Consider the following 20,999-nt stretch of genomic DNA (forward strand, 5'->3'; position numbering starts at 1 on the left):
GTGTATGTGTGTGTGGTGTGGTGTGTGTTTTGTGTATGTGTGTGGTGTGGTGTGTACGTGTGTGGTGTGGTGTGTGTGTGTGTGTGTGTAAAATGTCTTATGTTAGTGCCCGTGTGAGTGTGTGTGTGAGTGTGGGCTTTCACGATATGTGTGTGTGTGTGTGTGTGTGTGTGTGTGTGTGTGTGTGTGTGTGTGTGTGTGTGTGTGTAGGTAACTACGTGCAAAGGTTCACATGATATAAAACCCGTTGAGTGTGTGTACGTGTGTTAGTCTCTCTGAGTGTATGATAAAATGTCTTAGTGTGAGTGCCCGTGTGAGTGTGTGAGTGTGGACTTTCACGATATGTGTGTGTTTGTGTGTGTGTGTGTGTGTGTGTGTGTGTGTGTGTGTGTGTGTGTGTTTTGTGTACGTGTGTGGTGTGGTGTGGTGTGGTGTGGTGTGGTGTGGTGTGGTGTGTGTGTGTGTGTTAGCCTGGGTATCATCCTGATTTCGTAATTTTTCCAGCGTAGCGGAGCAAAATCCGGATGGTACCCAGGCTAGTTTTCTGCAAGGAGCCCTGCATGGATTGCATCCAGGCTGCATGTGTGTTTGTATAAGTGAGAATTTATAACTATGTGCGGAGAAAGTGGAGGGAGCACCAGCTAGCTACTCTCCAAGCAGAGGTTGGTGGGGAAGATTGTTACCTTTCTACCCCCCACAATAGCGATAGAAAACGGGGCATAATAGAGAGGTAACAATCTCGCCACCAACCTCTGCTAGCGAGCTCAGACCCACCGACTGACAGGCATAAACTCTACAGTAGATCTTGCAATCAATGATATCCTAATATCTATCGATCAGGTATAACGTTCAATACTGTCGATGTAGTATTTCTGGACATGGCTCTTTGCTTGAGTTGCCCATCTACCATGTCTACTAGGTTTGCACCATCTAACGGAAGACGTCCTAACTACACCATGATATTTGGAACACTACCAAACATCGTCAACTACCAAACATCGTACCACTGCCAAACATTGTAGTCAGACTGTTTCCAGGCTAGGGCCTACACAGGCCAGCTCCTGGCCTCCAGTGCCAACATTCCCCAAAGAAATCATACCAGCGCCCCCCTCAGTTACAACCTCACTGTCAAACTCAGAGCACCCAGACTACAAACATTGGTACCACGGAAGAAATCCTACCAACATGGAGCATCAGTGCCCCCTGCCGACATTTTTCAGACGTTTTCAGCTGCAGAACGGCGGTGAATGTTACGTTTGTGACCCCACCCTATGAACATCTGGGGGATCTCCACCTTCCAAGGTGCATACTTTGTATGTTCAAAGACTGAAACTTAATTGCCGAAAAAAAACTTGGGTAACCTTCCGAAGTTCGCCTTTGCAGATTTTCTAAATTAGCTATCTATCTATTGCCGTGTTCTAGAAGCCTTCAGAATCGTAACAATAATGAGCTACCCGTCTTTTGTTACGAATCAAGTGTCACAAACTATATATATACTACCAAGGACGTCCTTGATGTTACGTACGTATATTGCCCATTTAATTGTCACAAAGCGCATATTGCCCAATCGGCAGAAGGCTTTTAAACCTCACAATTGATCGTGACGCAAGAGGCTGTGTGATTGGTCGATCGCGCACGCAGGCGTACAATGTAGAATTTTCGAGTAATTTCCACGGGCGGTCGTCTGTACACAAAAGTCCCGCGGAAGACGCTACGGAACTTCAGTATTTTGCCTGAAGAAGGCTTATTTTTTTCGCCAGGTCCGAGCTCAACAGGCAGAGACAATGTTTGGAGGCTCTATGTTTGACGAAGATCCGTTCTTCGCGTAAGTATTCATGGAAAGACCACGGTGTTTTACATTTGCGTAGTACTAGTAACGTCATGTAGCCAAAATAGCCCCCCTCCCACAAATTTCGTTACAAAAAGGACCCATATGAGATACGAAACTCCTCGTTTTCTAAGCTAATTAAGGTAGATTAAAATAGCTTTGTTGTGACGTTAGGTTTAAAGGTGTTATGACTATGGCGACAGCAGTTTAGGTGAGTACACTAATTAGGTCAGTAACCTCTTGTATCCTTACGCAAAATGTTATTACTCCGTGAAGGAGGTCAGGACCTCCGGACGGAGTGTTGTAATCGGCTGATTTTTCATGTTCGCAGTCAAAACACTGGGTTCTCTTTGTGTAATCGGCACGCAATTTTATACGCCGTCTGCGGGCATGCCCGTGTTGATGCACGAATGTGTATTTCTGCCGTTGCTGCTTTCGCGGTCAATGTAATATCGCAGACGCACCCCTACAATTAAGAGGCGAATTGGAATGGTCCAGAAAAACGCGTTGTTTGGAATAGCAGTCGGGTTCAAAAAAGTTCATGCAGATACGGGGTGGTTTTTATAAGTGGTTCCAGATGTTTTTGCCCATGGTTAAGAGATGCCAAGTTTTTTGGAAGATGTTCGCAGCCAAAACGCATTCTTCCGTACGTCGCATTTCTGTGTAATTCGCATGTGGTAGTTGCATTATGTCCGGGATGATGCACGTCCTTTTATTTTTACCGTAGCTGTTTTGATATTGGAGTAAATGCTTATTTTCGAAACATCCCCATTTCTTTGAAATGGTTTCGTCCGTTTATGCAACTGTTACTGCGCTAATGACGACCAGTCGCGCTGTCCTGATACACCGCGAATGTGCGAGTGTTCCCTGTAGACAGTCCCGGGAGTCATTTTTTTCGCACATTCCAGGAGCCAAACCAAAATACGTTCATGAACCGAGTCCAAAAAACCGAAACGTGAAAATCGGATGATCGGACCTGATGTACATTTCTCTTTCTATAGATTGTACACACAATACACACATCTTTAGATAATCTGGCCATGGCAGGTTAAAAAAAAAGTAACCCTGAATCATACTAGATTAGCGTAAATGCATGTTAATGCGTTCAAAACAAGAAAAAAATTGTTTCCGGGTATTAATCTCTTGAATCACGGCGCTGAATATTGACGCAAAAATATTTCGGGCATCGCGCGCCCTTCCCGCGTCACGTGTAGGCATCTCGCATCTCTGATTGGTTGTTGCGTCTTAAGATGACTGAGCCGACGCGCGTTTAAACAATTTTTCTTTGTTCGATTTATCACACTTCACAGAGAATTGTCGCCAATGGCTACTTCTTTTCGTTGCAATATATAATACTTCACGGAGAATTATCGCCTATGGCTTCTTGTTTCTTCTTCCCTTTAAATAGAAAGTCATTTTCCACCATGATATGCTCGAGGCGAGACAGTGGATCAAATCAGTAACATAATTTCCCGTTACCATGGACGGCACAGGCGTCATATGGAGTTTCCATGGTTCTTTTGGCGCAGTGATAGGGCTGTAAAATACAGTCTTCATGATTGCATGATGATGGTGTACACACAGCCTATGTATCTGTTGAAAAGAAACTACATGCTTTTGCTACTGTACCTTTAAACTTATACTTACACTTTCACCGTAGTAGATGCACTATCATAGTAGATCAACATTCAGCAAGTTAATACATTGATTCTCACATGCTGAATGACTGGCAAATCTAGCTCACAGAATGCTGGAGTGTTTCACCAAGCAGTACATGTAACGTTACATGTGGTGGTGTGACATTCAGAAATATATTATGTGAAAAACATGTCACCTTGGTGACAAATGTGCCATGTTGGTAGTCACAAAACCTTTGAAAAGTGCCTATTTCATATTTGTGAGCTTATATGTCAGACTTCGGGCTGTATATGATCCATATACTAACATGTATTTTTAACCTTCAGTATACAACAACATTTTACTTATGGGAATAAACATTTGCTATTCACAGACGTCACATAGTGTGTGTGACTCCCATCAGACATACAGTATAGCTTGTGGTTAGCTACTAATGAGGCACTGAATGATCATTATCAGATAGTTGAAGTGTTTCTGTAGACAGCTTACAAATGTTTGATATCATGTGTCTGGAATGAAACATGATGCAGTGAGCCGTTCAAAAAAATAACAGAGGAGGGGGGTTGAAGAGGTCGGATTTTACATAAGGGGGTTAGTGAGTGTGGATTTGGATTGAGGGGGGTTTAACCCTGGATTTGGATGAAATTATAGGGGGGTCAACAGCACAGTGTTGGTACATGTATGTGTGCACAAAAGATAACATTTGAATAGCACATACATGTACAATGTATTGTGCACTTCCAAAGATGTCCTGGTATAGTGGTAATACACAAAGTTGTGTCTAGGTCCAATTCTCCAAAAGCTCCTCTTTCAGGTGTACCCCAAATATATGATCTCTGCTGGCCTTCTACACTACTTGTGTAAGCAATGTAATATATAAGGATGAGTGCTATATAAAGGACTGTCCTCTACCCTAAGTGACATGGGTTAGACGTCAGTCTGACATCAGTCACCACTCCTCAACCAGCTATGAACTCGTTAAAGGGACAGCTGTTAGCTGTGCAGATTATGCAGTGTGAAATGAGACTCATATTTTGATGATCATAGGCAGATGTAACCTGTGATATGTCGCAGTTTGAAATGATAAAGAAGTGCAGGGTGTAAACACATTCTTGTAACATGTAATACTAAGTATGTATATAAAATAAAACTCAGTCAGAGGCTTCTTACGTCGATGAAGGTTAGACATCCAGGTAATACGATACGCCAAAAAGCAGTTACTCAAGCAACTGGATATGATTTTGAAAACGTCAACGTTTTCTTTGACGTTTTCAAAATCATATCCAGTTGCTTGAGTAACTGCTTTTCAGAGGCTTCTGTTTTCAATGTGACATGCTTCTTAGTATACCTTTTTTGATGGAATTATATATGTAAATACATGTACATAACACAGGAGATGTGCTTTTACTGTATACTGACAGGGTTGGACAAGTCCCATTGCCTACTTGCCCAGGGCAAGTAAAAGCACTGTTCGGGCAAGTGAATATCCCCCTGTACTTGCCCGATTGGGCAAGTAAATTTTTGGGATGTGGCATATCATACCCCAGTGTTTGGAGCAAAATCTCTCATCATTTTCCCAATAATGTATTTAATTTACCATAACATAATATGACTTTTTAAGAAGTATTACTTCTTACACAGTGGGGCCCGGGAACACATGCGTGCAATGGACCAGATGTTCTCTGGGTTCGGGATGGGGAGGACTGCGTTCCACGATCCCTTCCTGAGCATCACGGACGGACACGGGACCAGGGGCCAGCGTCACCACGGTCATGGCGTTGGCAGGGAGGTGGACATGTACAGGGACAGGAGACCTGGAGATGTGAGTGATCAGCAGTAGAGGCAAAAATTTTTATGATTAGTATAGCTGGTTAGGTTCCAGTCAGGTTCCAAAGTTCAAATATGTAAAAACTACCTATCTACATACTACAATAATCTTAATAGCCTGGAGTCCAGCCTTGTTCGCTTTAGTCTGATCACAAAGATCCGCTAACCCCCTAAAACAAGGCTGGACTCCAGGCTAGTATCTTCAAGCTGTCCTCCTTTTTCTTAGTAGTAAGTTAATGTTTACTCTCCAAGCTGAGGTTAGGATACCCAAAGAAATGCAGACAAAATAGAGAGCCAGACCAAACACCTAAAAACAGACATAACCTCTGCTTAGAGATAGCTTCATGTAAGAACTTTAACTTGGTAGTTATGATATTTAGATGTGTTAAATATCTACCCAGATTTACTGCTCTCCCTTTGTTTCTGTAGCATACTTCCTATTACATAAACATACCTTCTTTCCTTGTGTTTTTACCTTTAGTTTCTTCTCTCCTTCCCTGTGTTCCCCACTAGTCCCACCGTACACGTGTGAGCGTCAGTTTGCTACGTGATCCCTTCTTCCTCAGGGTAGGATAAGTGTATGTGTCAGTCTGTCCTCTGACTCAATGTTTTGTATCATAGAGTAAAAAAATCAGGTTTCTGAAGAGCTCTGGACCTTGCTAACCTTCTAGTGTTACTTGATGTAATCTTTCCCATATTATAATGCCAGTGTTACACATGAAAATGATGGATTGGCCAGAATATGACCAGCAGAATGATGAAAGCTTCAAGCAAACTGTATATTACGTATTTGTGTGCTAGTCCCAGTACTGTCTGTATGGTGACCAGAATGATTGACATCTGTACCTGTAGGGTGACCAGAATGATTGACATCTGTATCTCACATGTTTTGTTTCTTGCAGCCATTTTCTATGATGGACCAGATGATGTCCAACATGCACAGCATGATGGGAAACATGCACAGGAACTTTGTAAGTCAAGCCATTGATTCTTCCATTTCTTTATTTATGATTTAGAATTTGCCTTGGAAGAATTTGTCCGACTTTTTTCACCATCATAGCATGTTAAATGCAAGCACCACGACTGGACAGAAGCACAGTTATATCATGTAGCTTACACTGTTACAGTATACGTTAAGCTGTAAGAAGTAGATTTGTAACTCCAGGCCTTTGTACTTTCAGAACATGCAGTCTCCACAGTTAGCAGGGATGCCCACTCTTCATGTATGTGTTCAGTGTAGGACTAACTCCTGATAGTGTCTGTCAATCGTTTTTTCTATTGGGGCACATTATCATATGCCAATTTCACAAAGTACGTTTGCTGGAAAACATGATTGCATTTTGCTGAGTTTTGTAATCAAAATCTTGGCAAGAAAAGAAATGAAAAGATTAAGGACTCCAAGTTTTGAAATTGTGATTTTATGCTTTGCTAAAGACGTCAGAAACGTTTATCAAGGTGTTGAAAGCGGGATCTTATATTGAAACATAAAAATGCTATTTTGTACAATAGCAACAGGCAATCCGCATCATGACAGCAATCTTCAGTTACAAATGAGGCTTGAACACCAACATTAGCATGCTGGAATTATCATAATCCATAACAGTTATTATTAACACTTTCAAGCTGTGGGTTTTTAAGCTTGTAATTTTGTAATGATGTTTACAATCACATGTATATGAACTGTGCTTGAAACAAATCGCAGAAATACCTGGCATTGTTCCCCTTATTATACAAGTCTTTTCTAACATCCTTCTTTTTTTCTTGTCATGTCTGTTTAGCAACAAATGGCCCACGGTGCCCAGAATGACCCCAACTGTTACTCCTACTCTTCGTCCAACTTCTACTCCTACTCCAACACTGGGAATGGTCCACCCAGGGTGTACCAGGCCAGCTCCTCAACACGCAATGCACCCGGAGGGGTAGGTGGTCTTGGATAAGTTTGCAATGCTGTTGATACATGCATTTTAGTTATTGGTCACTAGTCACTTTCAAATCACATAAAAAGGAGGAGCATGATCAGAATCCATGTTTTGATGTTGCAAAATCACCTGTACTACATATTTGTACTAAATTACTATTAGGACACATAATGTACATTTCTCAATGCCTGTCTGCTAAGTTATGTTGCTATATCCTTCCTCACAGGTGAAAGAGACAAGAAGAACGGTGAGAGATTCAGAGGCTGGTTTGCAGAAAATGGCCATTGGTCATCATCTGGGTATGTATATCGTAACTTATGAGTTTGGGTTTGTCACTTTGCTATTGAAGGGAGCTGTTGATTTTTAGTTTGTCGATCGTTTGTAGAAAAGGGTAAGATAGTACTTAATGTTTTGAGGTTCCTTTTTATTTCTTTAAGATTATATGAAACGATTGTCCAACATTGCTTTAAAAAGATTGGATCATAGTTTTTAAATATGAGCCAATCTTATTTATAGAAGGTTTAACTCCCCAGTAAGACAAACCGGCTTCTTTTTTTTACAGGGGAACGAGCCCACATTGTGGAGAGATCCCGGGACAGACATGGAGAGGAGGAGAAACAGGACTACATCAATATGGATGAAGGTGAGGCAGATTTTTTGTCAGATAGATATTAGCAAGAATTCACACTCTGATCATCAATAAATGTAAGAAGCATTTAGTACCACCAACAGTTTTGTTCAAAGATTACATTTAAAGCAACTAAAATTCTGTTAGCTTGGCTTGTACCTTGCTATAGTGGCTTGCCCAAATAATTGGCCCTGGAGGGGAGGGGGCCATTTAGCTCTTGGCAGCGACAGATTGTGTATCGCAGGCTAAATATTCTGTATGAAGAAGAAACCTGCGTCAGTGCACCTAGTGATCTAAACCACTTGAAGAAGATATTTTTGTTCCATGGAGTCGTTTGGAGTACCTACTTACTGCTCTGTAATGAGGTAGCTGATTAAGCCATTATGTGTACTTCTCTGCTTTTTTTGTCTGGGAGTCAGTCATGTGATGCAATTGTGCAGCTCCAACGGATATTCATGACGTAAGCAACTCAAGTGTGCTACAAAATTCAATAGACATCCACTCAGTAAAATACTCAGAGGTTTTCCTGCACTCATACACCCTAATGGTGGCTGGTAGTCATCAGCATGTCCTGATTAGGAACATTGTACAGGCAGAACACAGCTCACCCAACGTGACTGTCTGTCTGTCCATGTGAGATACAAATGTCCTCGTTAGCACAAGTGATTCTTGAGTGGTACAAATACTTTTTTTTCAGCATTCTGCAATATTGCAAAATGCCAAAATTTTGAATTTTCTGCAATTCAGAAATACTTTCTGCATGTATACAAATCAAGTGGTGTCCTATAAGCCCACACAGGCTGGGCACCAGAAGCACACCACAATGACATGGAAATAAAGCCTCATTCATTCATTCATTCATACAAACCTAAAAGTCTGGATCTTAACACATGGCATTTTTTTTTTTTCAGTCTGCAAAATTGCAGGTTACTTTCTGCATTATTGAAAATGTCTCTGAAAAATGCAGACTCCAGATGGGTATTTCTAACACTGTTCTTGCCATTCTCATTACACAGCCGACAGAGACGCTTTCAACCAGGAGTGGCAGCAGCGGGCTAACGTGGGCGCGCCGCGGGTCGGTTACCATGGAGACAGGGACCGGGCGGGGCGACGTCACCGTGACAGACAGCAGTACAGACGAGGCCGTCAGGAGGAGGAGGACCTCATCCCTGCTAACGCCCTCCCTGCTCCAGGGTAGGTACAGTGAGCACGTCGGCAGAACGTACTGCACCTGTGCAAACCCCACATTTTTCACATTTTTTATTGGATTTTTGGTCAACGTTGCATCAGAATTTGGCTTGTCGCAGAAGATATCTTTTCCGACAGAACATTTGGAAACTACAGACGGAGTGGTAACCTTATATGCGCGAATACAACCTGATATGAGACATTCTGACACACCTGGTCACCCCTACACTTCTTCAAGTGTGTTAGGTTCTTTTACGTACAATTTTTTTTCAGCGTCTATCAATGAAATGAAAGTTGCATTTGTTGTCTGGATACAGGGATGACAGAGTGCGACCCCAGCCTGCTGCTGCCGAGGCGCGTGCACCACAAGCAGAGTACCACCCCCCAACTCCGCCCCGCCCCAAAGGACCATCAGATGGGGGGAGAAAGCGCGACGCTGGAAACACAGGATACGAAAAGCCACGGAAGAAGTAATCTCTTTGGAAGACGGATACTTTGTGGTGTAAATGCGAGCCCTGTCATTGCTTGAAGTTTGTTTCAGTGTTGTACACAGAAACGGTTATCAAGACTATTTTCTTTTCATGGTTATTCATTTCATCTGAAAATGTGGTCAATAGAAAAAAAAATTGAAGATTCAACCAGAGCTTTGTACTTCATAAGCCTACATTACTTTGGAAGAAGGATCAACATGATGATAACTGTTATAATGATATCATATGATGATGATGAATCTTGAATTACAATGTCTTGCTTTCTGTGACAATTCTCAATGTTGTCTACTGTTGTATGTGTGTACTTGGAGTTGGAGTATTTGCTTCTCAAATTCCTTCCAGGTTTAACTTATTATGAGAAAAGGGAAGTGTTTTTTTGTTGTTTTTGATCTCTGAGAAGCCATGATGTTAGCATGACTTTTGAAACAGTAGGAACCAGAAGAGAAGAATTATGAAATGATGCCACTTCATGAACAGAATGTTTGACTACCTTTGCCACTGTGTGGTCCTTTTCCCAGTCAAGTCTTGTACACTAGTGATGGATCTTGTATGAACAGCATAAGTGAAGAAAAAAAAATCCTTGAAAGAATAAAAGCACTCAGACCTTGTACAAGATTGCCTTAAGGTTTGTAAGTTGTGCCTGTCATAGTCTGTGACAGTCTTTTGGAAACAAAATGACACATTATGTTGCTGGATACCATGTTTATAAAAGATGTAAATCATGTATGCCACTATTGCCAGGTTAATAGTACATGTGTTTAGATATAGTGATACCCATGTTGAATCATCGCAAAGTGTTGCTTACCGCAGGTCTTTTTTCTCATAAAATTAACCTGAGAACATACCATAAAACTTCCCGTTTTATATGTGAATTGCCATATAGCTTTGCATGGCTTTGCAAGGGGTGTACTGTGTTATATTTATGTATAAGGACTATAGAAACTGAATCAGTTATGGCTCAACAGTTTTGATTCTTTGATTCATGTAGTATGGTAGTTAGTAGGAGTTTCAGCTTGTTGTACTAACAGTACATGTACTTACTATGGAAACATTGTGTTTTATTTAGTAGTTATACCCAGTTATTGTTGACTGCAGGTTTCACTATTTTGTGTACATTTTGACATAGGCTGATTATTGCCAACAAATAAGTTATGCTGCAGTTCAGTTGTACATGTATCTACAGAGAAAAAGTTTCAAACAAAAATGTTTTAAGTTATAAGCTGGTGTTTGTGGCACTATGTAGCACACATGTTGTACTATATTGGTGAATACGGAGAAAATAAAGTGTCAGAAGATATGGTTCCAGGTTCTATTTCTTACTTATAATAGTTTAAAATATTTAAGTCAGTGAAAGAAGTATATGCAACAAAAGCCTCACAATATACATATCTGTAGTGTAGAAGCAGAGAAAATTGGGTGAAACAAGGAAATATATGCTGCCTGGAAAGTCTTAGGAAATGGTTGACAAGGTTTGCTGATGTCTCTGGTCTCGTGAGATCGTGGATTGATTCAATTTTTACGTTTGCCGCCTTAGCGGCAAACGTTTACTGATGAGAACAGTCCTTGCGTGGATGCAGGCAACAACGGGCCATGGGCCATTCTGCCTGCCGGATTTGCCATTTTACTAAATTGTTGCTAGATGGCATTGTTGTGAATATGGTGCTATTTCATCACATGTCGCAAGATGTCGCTGTGTCAAACTGCAAGGTCCCAGATGTAAAGGTAAGCTCAAAAATGTGTTTATATCGTTTGTATCCTTACTATCTTGTACTTGTATCAACAACTGTAAGAGTATTAGGCATAGATTCAGAGTAAAACAGTATAGTTTAAGATGATATGAGAAAGGGCAATCAATAATATTGTGCTTTCACTGGCACACACTCAATCAGATTGAGAAATTTATGAGTATATATGCAATCGCTGTCGTCGCCCCCCTCCCCTTCGTTGGTGGCGTGGAAACAGCTTGCTTTGTTACACAAATGTCAATCTCGCCAATGTCTTCTTAGGAACGAATTCCTACATGAAATCAAGTTTTAAAAATTCTGGAGGTGCAGTTTTCTCGCCCTTTTGCCTCAGAAAATGTGCCAATACATAATTTTTACGAAGAAACCGTAGCCATTCCCTAGCGTACCACGCCATGTAGTGACCGCAAAATTCGGCAACGCGGCGGAAAAAAATCATATCCTGTCTTTTCTAGCAATGTTTACCATGGAAATAACGTATGTGGTTTATTTTCCCTTTATTTGAGTTTCTATGTCCCAAATTTTCTTTAAAAAGCAGAAATTTGCAAACAACACGGGCGGTCGAGGCGTGGGGGAGGGCAGCTGCATGACTTAAAAGGTCGAAGGTCATAGGGCAATCCGCATATGTCGCCGATTTACCTAATTTTTCGGTGTTTAAAATTGATACAATCACATCATCGATTTTTTAGACAAACAAAGAGATAGAAACCAATCAAAATTTTGTGCTGGTTGATAATTTTTTTGTTTAGAAGTTGTTTAGGGTGTGTTTGTTCATTTGATGGTATTTTGATAAGGGACATATTTATAAGGTGAGTGGTGATTAGAAAAGAATGAGAAGGTTTTGTCCAAGCTTCTCTACACTTTTCCATAATTGCTTGCCTCAAGTTCAAAGTACAAAAAAATGACTTAAAGTCATATTTTATCAACAATAAAATTTTCAAGCCTTAAGTTAACTACCCTGGAGGCTAGGCTAGGTATTGGGCCATTAGCCAGTTCCTTCTAGTAGCTATAGGCATTACACCTGCCTATCTAATTTACCACTGGCCACTACAACTACAAGTTGAGCCCAAGGCGAGTTGGCTGCTATATTAGTCTGGTGCCCAGGGTTAGCTTTGACATGTTTAAGCAAGGATTCAATATGCATATGCTCAGTTGTGGATGTTATGCTGACACAAAAAATTCTTTTTCATCTCTTTCAGAGTCTTGGGACTTTGGCCATCTATGTCACCAAGCAGTTCACGCAATGCAGCATTCACACTCAGCTCTGCCACCGTGCACTGTGCTTTTGCACTCTATACCAATCTATTTGACAAGCTACCAATATTTAAAAATACAGCACAATTGAAATAAATTGCTCTTTACATCACAAGATTTTTTTTTGTATTGCAGATTTGATGTAGTAAAGAATTTAATTTCCCCACGTAAAGATGGTGACTGCATTAGCTTCTAATGAGCATCAATTCTGGTTATCTTTTCCTAAACTATGTACATGTGTATATAGTATAACATAGCTAGATTTCAATCAACGGTCTTATCATCACTTAATTCAAAGACGAAACACATTTGTTGCATGTGATGTTCTTGTGCCAAAAAAACCAAGGCGGCAAACGACAGCTTTTGCAGAAGCACTTGTTTTACTAACCATCACACATCAGATGAGAAAAAGTGTCTTGTAGTGCTTTATGGATAAACCAATGTGTGAAACCAGTTAGTGAGTGAAATATTTCACCAGAGCTGTTTATCTGCTCAACATTTCTGCCTATTTTGTGTTTATGTAGCCACTAGTTTTCAGCAAAAGACAAGGCAAAGAATTTACCTGTTTGACATGTAGACCATATGTTGCATGATATCCTCTCATTGCAACCTAACTACACAAAAATGGTCCTAATACACAGTGAAAGCTGTGTGATCAGCACACCTTGCTTATTAACTGAATCAAATGCCAAAAACTCATGAACATGCTTCAGGGGGTGGACGGAAGCTTCATGCACCCCCCTCATTTATGGACATGTAAATTACCATTCTGTATTCTTCGCACTTCCTTTGTCCTTCCTACAAAAACAAACAATACAAACTACCTTACCTAAGTGTTGAAAATCAAATAGCCTCAATAACGTTGACATTGACAGACACAAAAATGTACAAGTGTTAGTTCACAAACAAATGGAAACTGTCATAAGACAGAATGTGCACAGACAAATATAATGTTATTCCTCAATATAGATGAGGCAAACCAAACTTTACTGAGAGTTACATGTAACATGTAGCACTAGCACTAGTAGCAGTGTTAGTCAAATTCCTAAGATTTTCTTACATTTCCAATTCAATGCCTTGTTGACATGTCCTATGGCATGCAGGAATGTTGGCTCCTTGAGCTTCTTTTCAGTGGGTATCTGGTCTCAGCTTTCTGCCCCAGACTGAACCTGAAACAATTCCACATCATGTGGTCAGAGCAGTCTGTATACTAGCATCAGGCTGGTGCTATGTTAATGTTATACCGTGACTAAATATCACTTCACATCAATCTATTTAAACAATATTGCTAAACATGAACTTGCTAATGATGGAAAACATTCTAGTACATGTGTATGCTCTTGTCTTCTGAAAGCCAAGTTTAATAGGTGATATCTTAGAAAATAAAATGAAGCACTTGTCTACCAAATAACAATTATTAACATTATGGCATGACATGGCATGTGCCCACAACACAGCTACATGTCACAGGGTCTGAACATATTTATACCTTAGACCGAAAGGAATGTAAAGTAATTACTGTAAAATCTGACATGCAAACCTGTTTTTGACTGGTCTCCTCCAACATGGCCTTCCTCCTCTGTCTCCTTTCGATGAGCTTTTCCTGCAATGTGGCATCTTGTCGTAGTCTAGCTGCACTTCTAGTCAGTGATAAAGAGAAGTTACAAAGACGACAAAATCTACCAAGTACTGCCATAGGTCAATTTCCACCAATAGAAATGTTCAAGACATCTGCGGATGGGATAACAAATCTTGTCAAACAACGCCTAGAATTTAACTGTAGTTAAGTAATAATCCGCAAGGCGACGCTCCAGTACAATATACGCCTTTGCACTGTTGTGTTGTATTAAAAGAAAAACTATAAACTTCATCGTACGTCATCATCGTGGTCATCTTAAGTTCTTTTCCAGATAAACATGTCCTAACTCAGACTAAAACATGTACATACAACAGGCTGCCCTGTTGAAAACAGTTTGAAAATCAACTAAAATTCGGTAACATACTAGTAAAGGGGGAGGGGGTGTCCTTGGTGCTGAATGGACAATCGTATATAGCAGTAACGTTGCCAGTCAGCAGCGACCTCTAGCGGGTGAAATGATACTTCGGCAAGAGATTCAACCTATAACAATCAATACTGGACTGTCCTTTTGTATATGTATTTGTCCCCAAATATCACATCGACCATCTCTGTACCCAGTATCACCTGTCCAGAGACAGAACTGCCACTAACCTGGCCCGTGTGAGTCTGCTCGCCTCCTCCCTGTGCTGCTGGATATGGCGGGAGACCGCTGACTCCACCTCGTCTGACGGCTTGTCCCGGCGGGCCATCAGCCGCATCCGCCCCACCAGCCCTGACAACAACCCCTGGGAGGAAGTATATAGTTATAACTCATAAGACAGTCCCAAATTACTGAGGTAGTTTGATTTACTAACATTACCGACCTAGTTATTGGTGACGTCAGTAATAAGACAACCGTCATTACCGATAGCGCTCGTTTTGCCTGTGCATTCATTCGAATATCTAAGTAAGAGCCTCCGTATTGTATGTAAACTATGCAACGTACATTTCTTTTACATGTAATGATGTAATTTGAAGTATGCTGCCATAGTGTAGACCCTACACTACAGTTATGCGTGTCAAGTTGACTTCCATGCATGCATACATATGCACAGGCGTTTCCACCCACAGTACAATTTTTGGCGACGGCTCAGGAGCGGCGCTGCAAGATCCCCTGCACGCCTCTATACTACGTTTAATCTCGTTGACCCACCTTCCAGGACGCTCCAGTTTGGGCTGTGGTCATGTTGTTGTTGCGATTCACACCGTTATTGTTGTCTAAAGAAATGATCTCCTCCTCTGTGGCTTCCCGAGTCGGGCCATTTTGGATGTGACGTTCACGTGAAACTGTGTTCCTGTGATTATTCTGCATCTGCAACATTTCTTTTGAAGGGGCGTCTCCACCTAAGAGCGTTCCCCCTAGTTGTCCAGTATTGTTGGTTGTGTCTTCATCAGTTATGTTCAGTTTATGGCGCCTTTCATAGCTTCGCTTTTCCTGGCTGTCTTTCGGCAGACTTTGGTCAGTTTTCTGTCCGTTTGCATGAAGTCCACTCACTCCAGCTCCATAAAACGAACGTTTCTTGCCGTTTGGATAAAGCTGTAAGCTAGGTAGATCACCGAACGTGGGTTTCACGCCTTTCTCCACCTCGTACTCCGTGACAGGCCCTAACCCGCCGGACGCTTTCCGCTGGATGGGCGGCAGAGGTTTGGCGCCAACTCCCAGCTGGCTGATGGCGTTGAGATCTACAGTGGACGGCCGTAAAACTGCGCCACCCAGCGGCCAGGACTTGTGTACCAGAACCTGCCAAAGAGAATAACGTGTACGTCACCAGGCGTTTGTTTCATCTGTTGTGAACACTCCTTCTTTATAGCATACATGTAGATTTCTATATCTACAAGGTCATCAATAAATCATAAAGATATCTAAATTTTAATTTGGTTATTTCAATAGTCACAATAGACAGTCTTACGTTTCATCCTTGACATGAATATAAAATTACAACGTGCTAATCATATTGTCTTATCTGCACGATCTTTATGTGTCAGTTGGCACGCAAATTTTCCGGACTCAATTTCTATTTCCTATGCGTCTGTATGTAGTTATTCATTGTCATCTATACTGTGATACAGTATTCCAAATATCAGTATATTGGTATTGTTTTCCATAATGCCTGCGCTATATTAGATTAGAAAATAACTCCATGTACATCTGAGGCTACCAGCATATATCAAACAGCAGTTTGATTCCTCAAGTATATACGCAGGCTCACAGTTATTTTTATTCTTTCTGATATCAATATTTTATGTGGCTATTAATGATCAAATGTTGAGTTGTACTAGATTAACCAAATTCACAGGTACTTTTAAACATTATCTTTAGACACACCGGTACTCCTTAAAACATAATTCCTAGCTTGACGTATTGGTTCTTTATGTGTTGTTTATGCGACTCAGGTCCTCTGATACTCGTACACGTACAGGCTCTTGTAGTGTCCTATTCTACATGTCACGTACCACGTTATACAATCTACAAGTACTTATCAATTACGCACCGTGGGCAGTATGGGTTTATGGGATCATGACATATAATAGCTTGTTTTAATAAGTAATATGTACTGTTGTACGTGGGACGTAGCAACGCGGCTAGATTTTAATATGCTGAAAACTGCGAAGAGCTGTGTACAAAAAGACAAGGCTTACGATAAATGCTGTTTGGTGTGTTGTACATGTTATAAACTGTCTTTTCTAACAACTAATACTGGTCAGTATAAAATAAATACTTAAATTTTATATTTACCAGTTCTTTGGAGTCGTTTGAGGGACACTTAGTCTCTTGAGGACGTTACATACATGTCGCGGTACTCTGCAGTTTTGGTTATCAATTAAGAAAGCACAATGTAACCTACCTCCCCCGGACGGGTTTTCTTCACTCCCGTGGATTTGTGTCTTCTGTGTAGAACAGGAGCTTCGCTAATATCGCGCGGTGTCGGGTGATCTTTCCCCGGACTGGAGAACTCCTCATTGCCCCCGTCAGTTGTTCTCTTCCTCCTGTTCCTCCGTACCCGGTTGAGAGGTGAAGCGTTCGGGCTCCTGTCCTGCGTCACAGCGGGGAGACCGTTCATAGTCCTGGTAAAGCTATCCTGTCTTGTAACAGATCAGTTACGTTTGATCTGACATTTAGACGTGCAAAACAGGCGGCTCATGAAGCTAGTCTGTAGCTGTAGTTAGTCTGTAGCTGTCCGTGTCAGTACGTATATATCGTGCTTCATCGAGCTCAGCATGGTTAATCAGACCGCCGTGGCTCCCCGGTATCTCTCGGGCGCTAACAGTGTGTCCTCCGGCCCAGCCTCCCGTCCAGCGCACGCTACAGATTACAAGTATCAATTAGCTTTCCACGAAGGGACGACAGTAATTTATAATAGTTGGCTGCTGCGGCTTCCTGCAAAAGGAAAGCCCTACCACTACCAAACAAACTGGGGCCAGCCGTAACACTCCAAAGCGCGACCCGTTGAGAATGGTCACCAGGCTACACCGAGCGTTGTTCATTTCAGTAATTACGTGCCGAGGTAATGTCGAAGTTCACCATGCGGAAACGTGTACCAAACAGCGGCGCCGTTACTAGGTTTTAATCGCGGCTACAAATGCCACACCTCTGAATTATTTATGGGATTCTCATATCACTGGTTGGGTGGTGGGTAGGAAGACGACCCCAGTAGATACGGCCATATGGTTATGATCACGTACACATTCACACACAATTACAGCGTGGTACATGATGTTTCTATGAATAATACATTTTCTCATCATGAAGTTGAAAGAACCGGTACCTGTCACAGGCATGAATGTTATTAGGTGTCCCTAATATGCTGTCACATCGATGTTTTTCCAAACCATTTTCTGTTTTTTTTTGTCTAGAAACGTAGACACACTCAGTAGCAGGTAGCATCCACGTATTTTATTAGCGGACAAAGGGAATGTTTTACAGGACAATGTGACATAAAACAGGGTGTTGAACTCTTCAAACGCACAGTATCTCCTCTCATTACAACACGGTTCACCGCATCGACATGTCTAAACAGCGTGTCATAAACACGTAACCACACTTAACTTCATCACACTTTACGATACCTCTAAAAGTGACATTCCAATCGAGTTAATAATTCCAGAACCAATCAAAAACGAATTTACTGTGTCACACAGAAAAGGTGGCCTGGTCCACGTTCACAGCTTTTCTTCGTTCCACGTAGGCCTAAGGCCCACAGTAGTAGAGATTGCTGAACTTTGCACAGATACAGGAGGTCATTTAGAAGCATTTGCGATGAACGATTGCGGGACCGGCCTCGTCGTACTCAGCCTTGGTGATCCACATCTGCTGGAAGGTGGACAGGGAGGCCAGGATGGACCCGCCGATCCATACGGAGTACTTCCTCTCGGGAGGAGCGATGATCTTGATCTTCATGGTGCTGGGGGCAAGGGCCACCATCTCCTTCTGCATACGGTCACCGATGCCAGGGAACATGGTGGTGCCACCGGACAGGACGTTGTTGGCGTACAGGTCCTTACGGACGTCGATGTCGCACTTCATGATGCAGTTGTAGGTGGTCTCATGAACGCCGGCCGTTTCCATACCTGTTGACGACAAAAGAAAGATGATTGAGTCAGACGAGGACGTAGATTACCATTTGGTATGGACATAAAGACCAAGGAGCTGTGTTTCTGTCATCAAAAGTTACGAACATTCGTAATATCTACGTACCTTTGATATGAGTTGGAATTCAGATTAACGATCGCAAAGGATTTGTACTTCAAACTAACTCAAGCCAAGACAGCGTATAGCTTTGAATAGAGAACTACAGCAGTGAGTATTTACCGAGGAAGGAAGGCTGGAAGAGAGCCTCAGCGCAGCGGAACCTCTCGTTGCCGATGGTGATGACCTGTCCATCAGGCAGCTCGTAGCTCTTCTCCAGGGCTACAGAGGTAGCTGCCGTCAACATCTCCTGCTCGAAGTCCAGGGCGACGTAGCCCAGCTTCTCCTTGATGTCACGGACAATCTCACGCTCGGCTGACCAAGAGGAAGGATTGAGGAGACAAATCAATATCTGACAAATTACTGATTGATAAAGCAGCCTGGACTGTATTGGATTGGTGGTAAACGGATTTAAAGATGTTAACAAGAGTGTTTACTCAATTTCTGGCGCGCTTAAGAGTTAGATACAGAAGCTTATTGAAGTCTTACCCGTGGTCACAAAAGAGTAGCCACGGTCGCATAAGACCCTCATCATGTAGTTGGTCAGCTCACGGCCGGCCAGGTCCAGACGAAGGATGGCGTGGGGCATACAGTAGCCCTCATAGATCGGCACAACGTGGGAGACACCATCGCCGGAGTCCAGCACGATACCAGTCGTACGACCGGAAGCGTAGAGGGACAGCACGGCTTGGATGCACACGTACATGGCGGGGGCATTGAAGGTCTCAAACATGATCTGGATGAGTGTCAGGACGAAGTGTTAGGTTGCGTTTTTGCTGTGTAGTAAATTTATATACACACATATATTGACTTGAGTAGGCAGGCTTTCTTTATCCATTCCTATATTTTATATGCTTTGTATTTTAAATCATGTATTAGTTTAGTCTGTTAAAACATAATGTGTACAAACCTGTGTCATCTTCTCCCTGTTGGCCTTGGGGTTTAGAGGAGCTTCAGTCAGAAGGCTCGGATGTTCTTCTGGGGCGATACGCAGCTCGTTGTAGAAGGTGTGATGCCAGATCTTCTCCATATCATCCCAGTTGGTAACGATGCCGTGCTCGATGGGATACTTCAGGGTGAGGATACCCCTCTTGCTCTGAGCCTCGTCTCCCACGTAGGCGTCCTTCTGACCCATACCGACCATCACGCCCTGATGCCTTGGGCGGCCGACGATGGATGGGAAGACAGCCCTGGGGGCGTCGTCGCCGGCGAAGCCAGCCTTCACCAGTCCGGAACCATTGTCAACAACCAGGGGAGTAGCTTCCTCCTCTTCTTCGTCGCACATTTTGGTCGGTAGTTAGCTAGAGATTAATAAAGTTCATGGAATTCGTTACCTACCAAAAGCCTGGCGTTCAAACAGATAAAAATGGTACAGAAGAAGAACTCCTTAAATTCATCGTTGAATCGAAGTCATTTGTCTAGTCACCGCCGGAATCATCATCATTATAACATCAACAGAACATTCCATCACATAGTATTATATACAGCTTATATTTGGCACTACAATAACATTAAAATCGATAAATATGCGTTATGTACCTCTGCTGATCAGATACAAGCCCCAAAAGCTGCTATATGCAGGTGGTAAGGAACAGGACAGACTGCGTCCTATTATATGATTTCCGTGCCTACGCCCAGTACTAAAACAGAACTTTTTTCACAGAAGTTCCCCCCGTATATGGCAAACACGACTTATTTGCCAACTTCCATCTGGTATTTCCATCGGGAGCGCCAGAAAGTCGCGATCGTTGTAAAGTTATTAGGGCGTGTGGCGTTAATATGCATACCAGGATTATTTTAAACCATAGTCGCTTCGTTGAAAGTATCATTTTGTCCACCAGGGTGTATCCATAATCACGCATAGGGTGGGTCATTTACATCATGGAGGAGGATAGGCGCCTCATTACCACTGACTAAAATGTTTGCAACCTTGAAATGTCTTGTGTTTCTATCTAAATATCATCTAGAATTTCTACCTCTGTACCCGATTAAGTTTAGAAAGGTCTTGTGTTGTTTGTATAGATCGTCAAAGTACAAATATGTGTGGTCTGAACATTCATGATATCATATCACTTGTCGGCATACTCGTATTTTGTTTCATCCAAATGTAATTCTTTCACGTTTTAGGCTAACGTCAGTAGGTTTCAAAAAAATTCTATTTCGGACAAGCAACTGCGAT

General features: G+C 42.0%; 3 protein-coding genes across 6 annotated transcripts; 1 reads left to right on the forward strand and 2 right to left on the reverse strand.

Annotated features, from left to right (window-relative positions):
* The first annotated feature begins 1,634 nt into the window (after positions 1-1,634).
* On the forward strand, positions 1,635-10,818 carry LOC109479790 (myeloid leukemia factor 1-like). 4 transcript variants are annotated; one of them, XM_019781797.1, is made up of 10 exons: positions 1,635-1,825; positions 5,108-5,288; positions 5,807-5,860; positions 6,196-6,264; positions 6,475-6,516; positions 7,072-7,212; positions 7,439-7,511; positions 7,775-7,855; positions 8,857-9,034; positions 9,346-10,818. In XM_019781797.1, exons 1-10 carry the CDS (start codon positions 1,785-1,787, stop codon positions 9,500-9,502), a joined length of 1,017 nt encoding a protein of 338 aa, XP_019637356.1. In that variant the 5' UTR covers positions 1,635-1,784; the 3' UTR covers positions 9,503-10,818. The 4 variants fall into 4 exon arrangements, with proteins under 4 accessions (XP_019637356.1, XP_019637357.1, XP_019637358.1 ...); XM_019781798.1 differs by lacking the exon at positions 6,475-6,516; XM_019781799.1 differs by lacking the exon at positions 5,807-5,860.
* A 3,896-nt stretch (positions 10,819-14,714) lies between these two features.
* Positions 14,715-17,195, reverse strand: LOC109479653. Its single transcript, XM_019781640.1, has 3 exons — positions 16,980-17,195; positions 15,287-15,874; positions 14,715-14,879 (listed from the first exon to the last, which is right to left on the reverse strand). The coding sequence occupies exons 1-3, from the start codon at positions 17,193-17,195 to the stop codon at positions 14,715-14,717; spliced, it is 969 nt and encodes a 322-aa protein (XP_019637199.1).
* Positions 17,196-18,361: 1,166 nt separating this feature from the next.
* Positions 18,362-20,120, reverse strand: LOC109479816 (actin, muscle-like). The gene is made up of 4 exons (XM_019781834.1): positions 19,731-20,120; positions 19,310-19,556; positions 18,944-19,135; positions 18,362-18,702 (listed from the first exon to the last, which is right to left on the reverse strand). Exons 1-4 carry the CDS (start codon positions 20,103-20,105, stop codon positions 18,377-18,379), a joined length of 1,140 nt encoding a protein of 379 aa, XP_019637393.1. The 5' UTR covers positions 20,106-20,120; the 3' UTR covers positions 18,362-18,376.
* Between the last annotated feature and the right edge of the window lie 879 nt (positions 20,121-20,999).

The sequence above is a fragment of the Branchiostoma belcheri genome, unplaced genomic scaffold (assembly GCF_001625305.1).
Source record: "Branchiostoma belcheri isolate BF01 breed outbred unplaced genomic scaffold, Haploidv18h27 scaffold5, whole genome shotgun sequence".
NCBI classification, from domain to species: domain Eukaryota; kingdom Metazoa; phylum Chordata; class Leptocardii; order Amphioxiformes; family Branchiostomatidae; genus Branchiostoma; species Branchiostoma belcheri.

Bases quoted from the DNA above. Each gene is read 5' to 3' on its own strand.
- LOC109479790 (XM_019781797.1), top strand. From the start codon at position 1,785: ATGTTTGGAGGCTCTATGTTTGACGAAGATCCGTTCTTCGC. The intron at 6,265-6,474 runs GTAAGTCAAGCC...TTGTACTTTCAG, and splicing joins GAAACATGCACAGGAACTTT to AACATGCAGTCTCCACAGTT. The intron at 9,035-9,345 runs GTAGGTACAGTG...GTCTGGATACAG, and splicing joins AACGCCCTCCCTGCTCCAGG to GGATGACAGAGTGCGACCCC.
- LOC109479653 (XM_019781640.1), bottom strand. From the start codon at position 17,195: ATGAACGGTCTCCCCGCTGTGACGCAGGACAGGAGCCCGAACGCTTCA. The intron at 15,875-16,979 runs GTAGGTTACATT...TCTCTTTGGCAG, and splicing joins AGAAAACCCGTCCGGGGGAG to GTTCTGGTACACAAGTCCTG. The intron at 14,880-15,286 runs GTGGGTCAACGA...ACTTCCTCCCAG, and splicing joins AAACTGGAGCGTCCTGGAAG to GGGTTGTTGTCAGGGCTGGT.
- LOC109479816 (XM_019781834.1), bottom strand. From the start codon at position 20,105: ATGTGCGACGAAGAAGAGGAGGAAGCTACTCCCCTGGTTGTTGACAAT. The intron at 19,557-19,730 runs GTTTGTACACAT...ACACTCATCCAG, and splicing joins ACAGGGAGAAGATGACACAG to ATCATGTTTGAGACCTTCAA. The intron at 18,703-18,943 runs GTAAATACTCAC...TGTCGTCAACAG, and splicing joins CTTCCAGCCTTCCTTCCTCG to GTATGGAAACGGCCGGCGTT.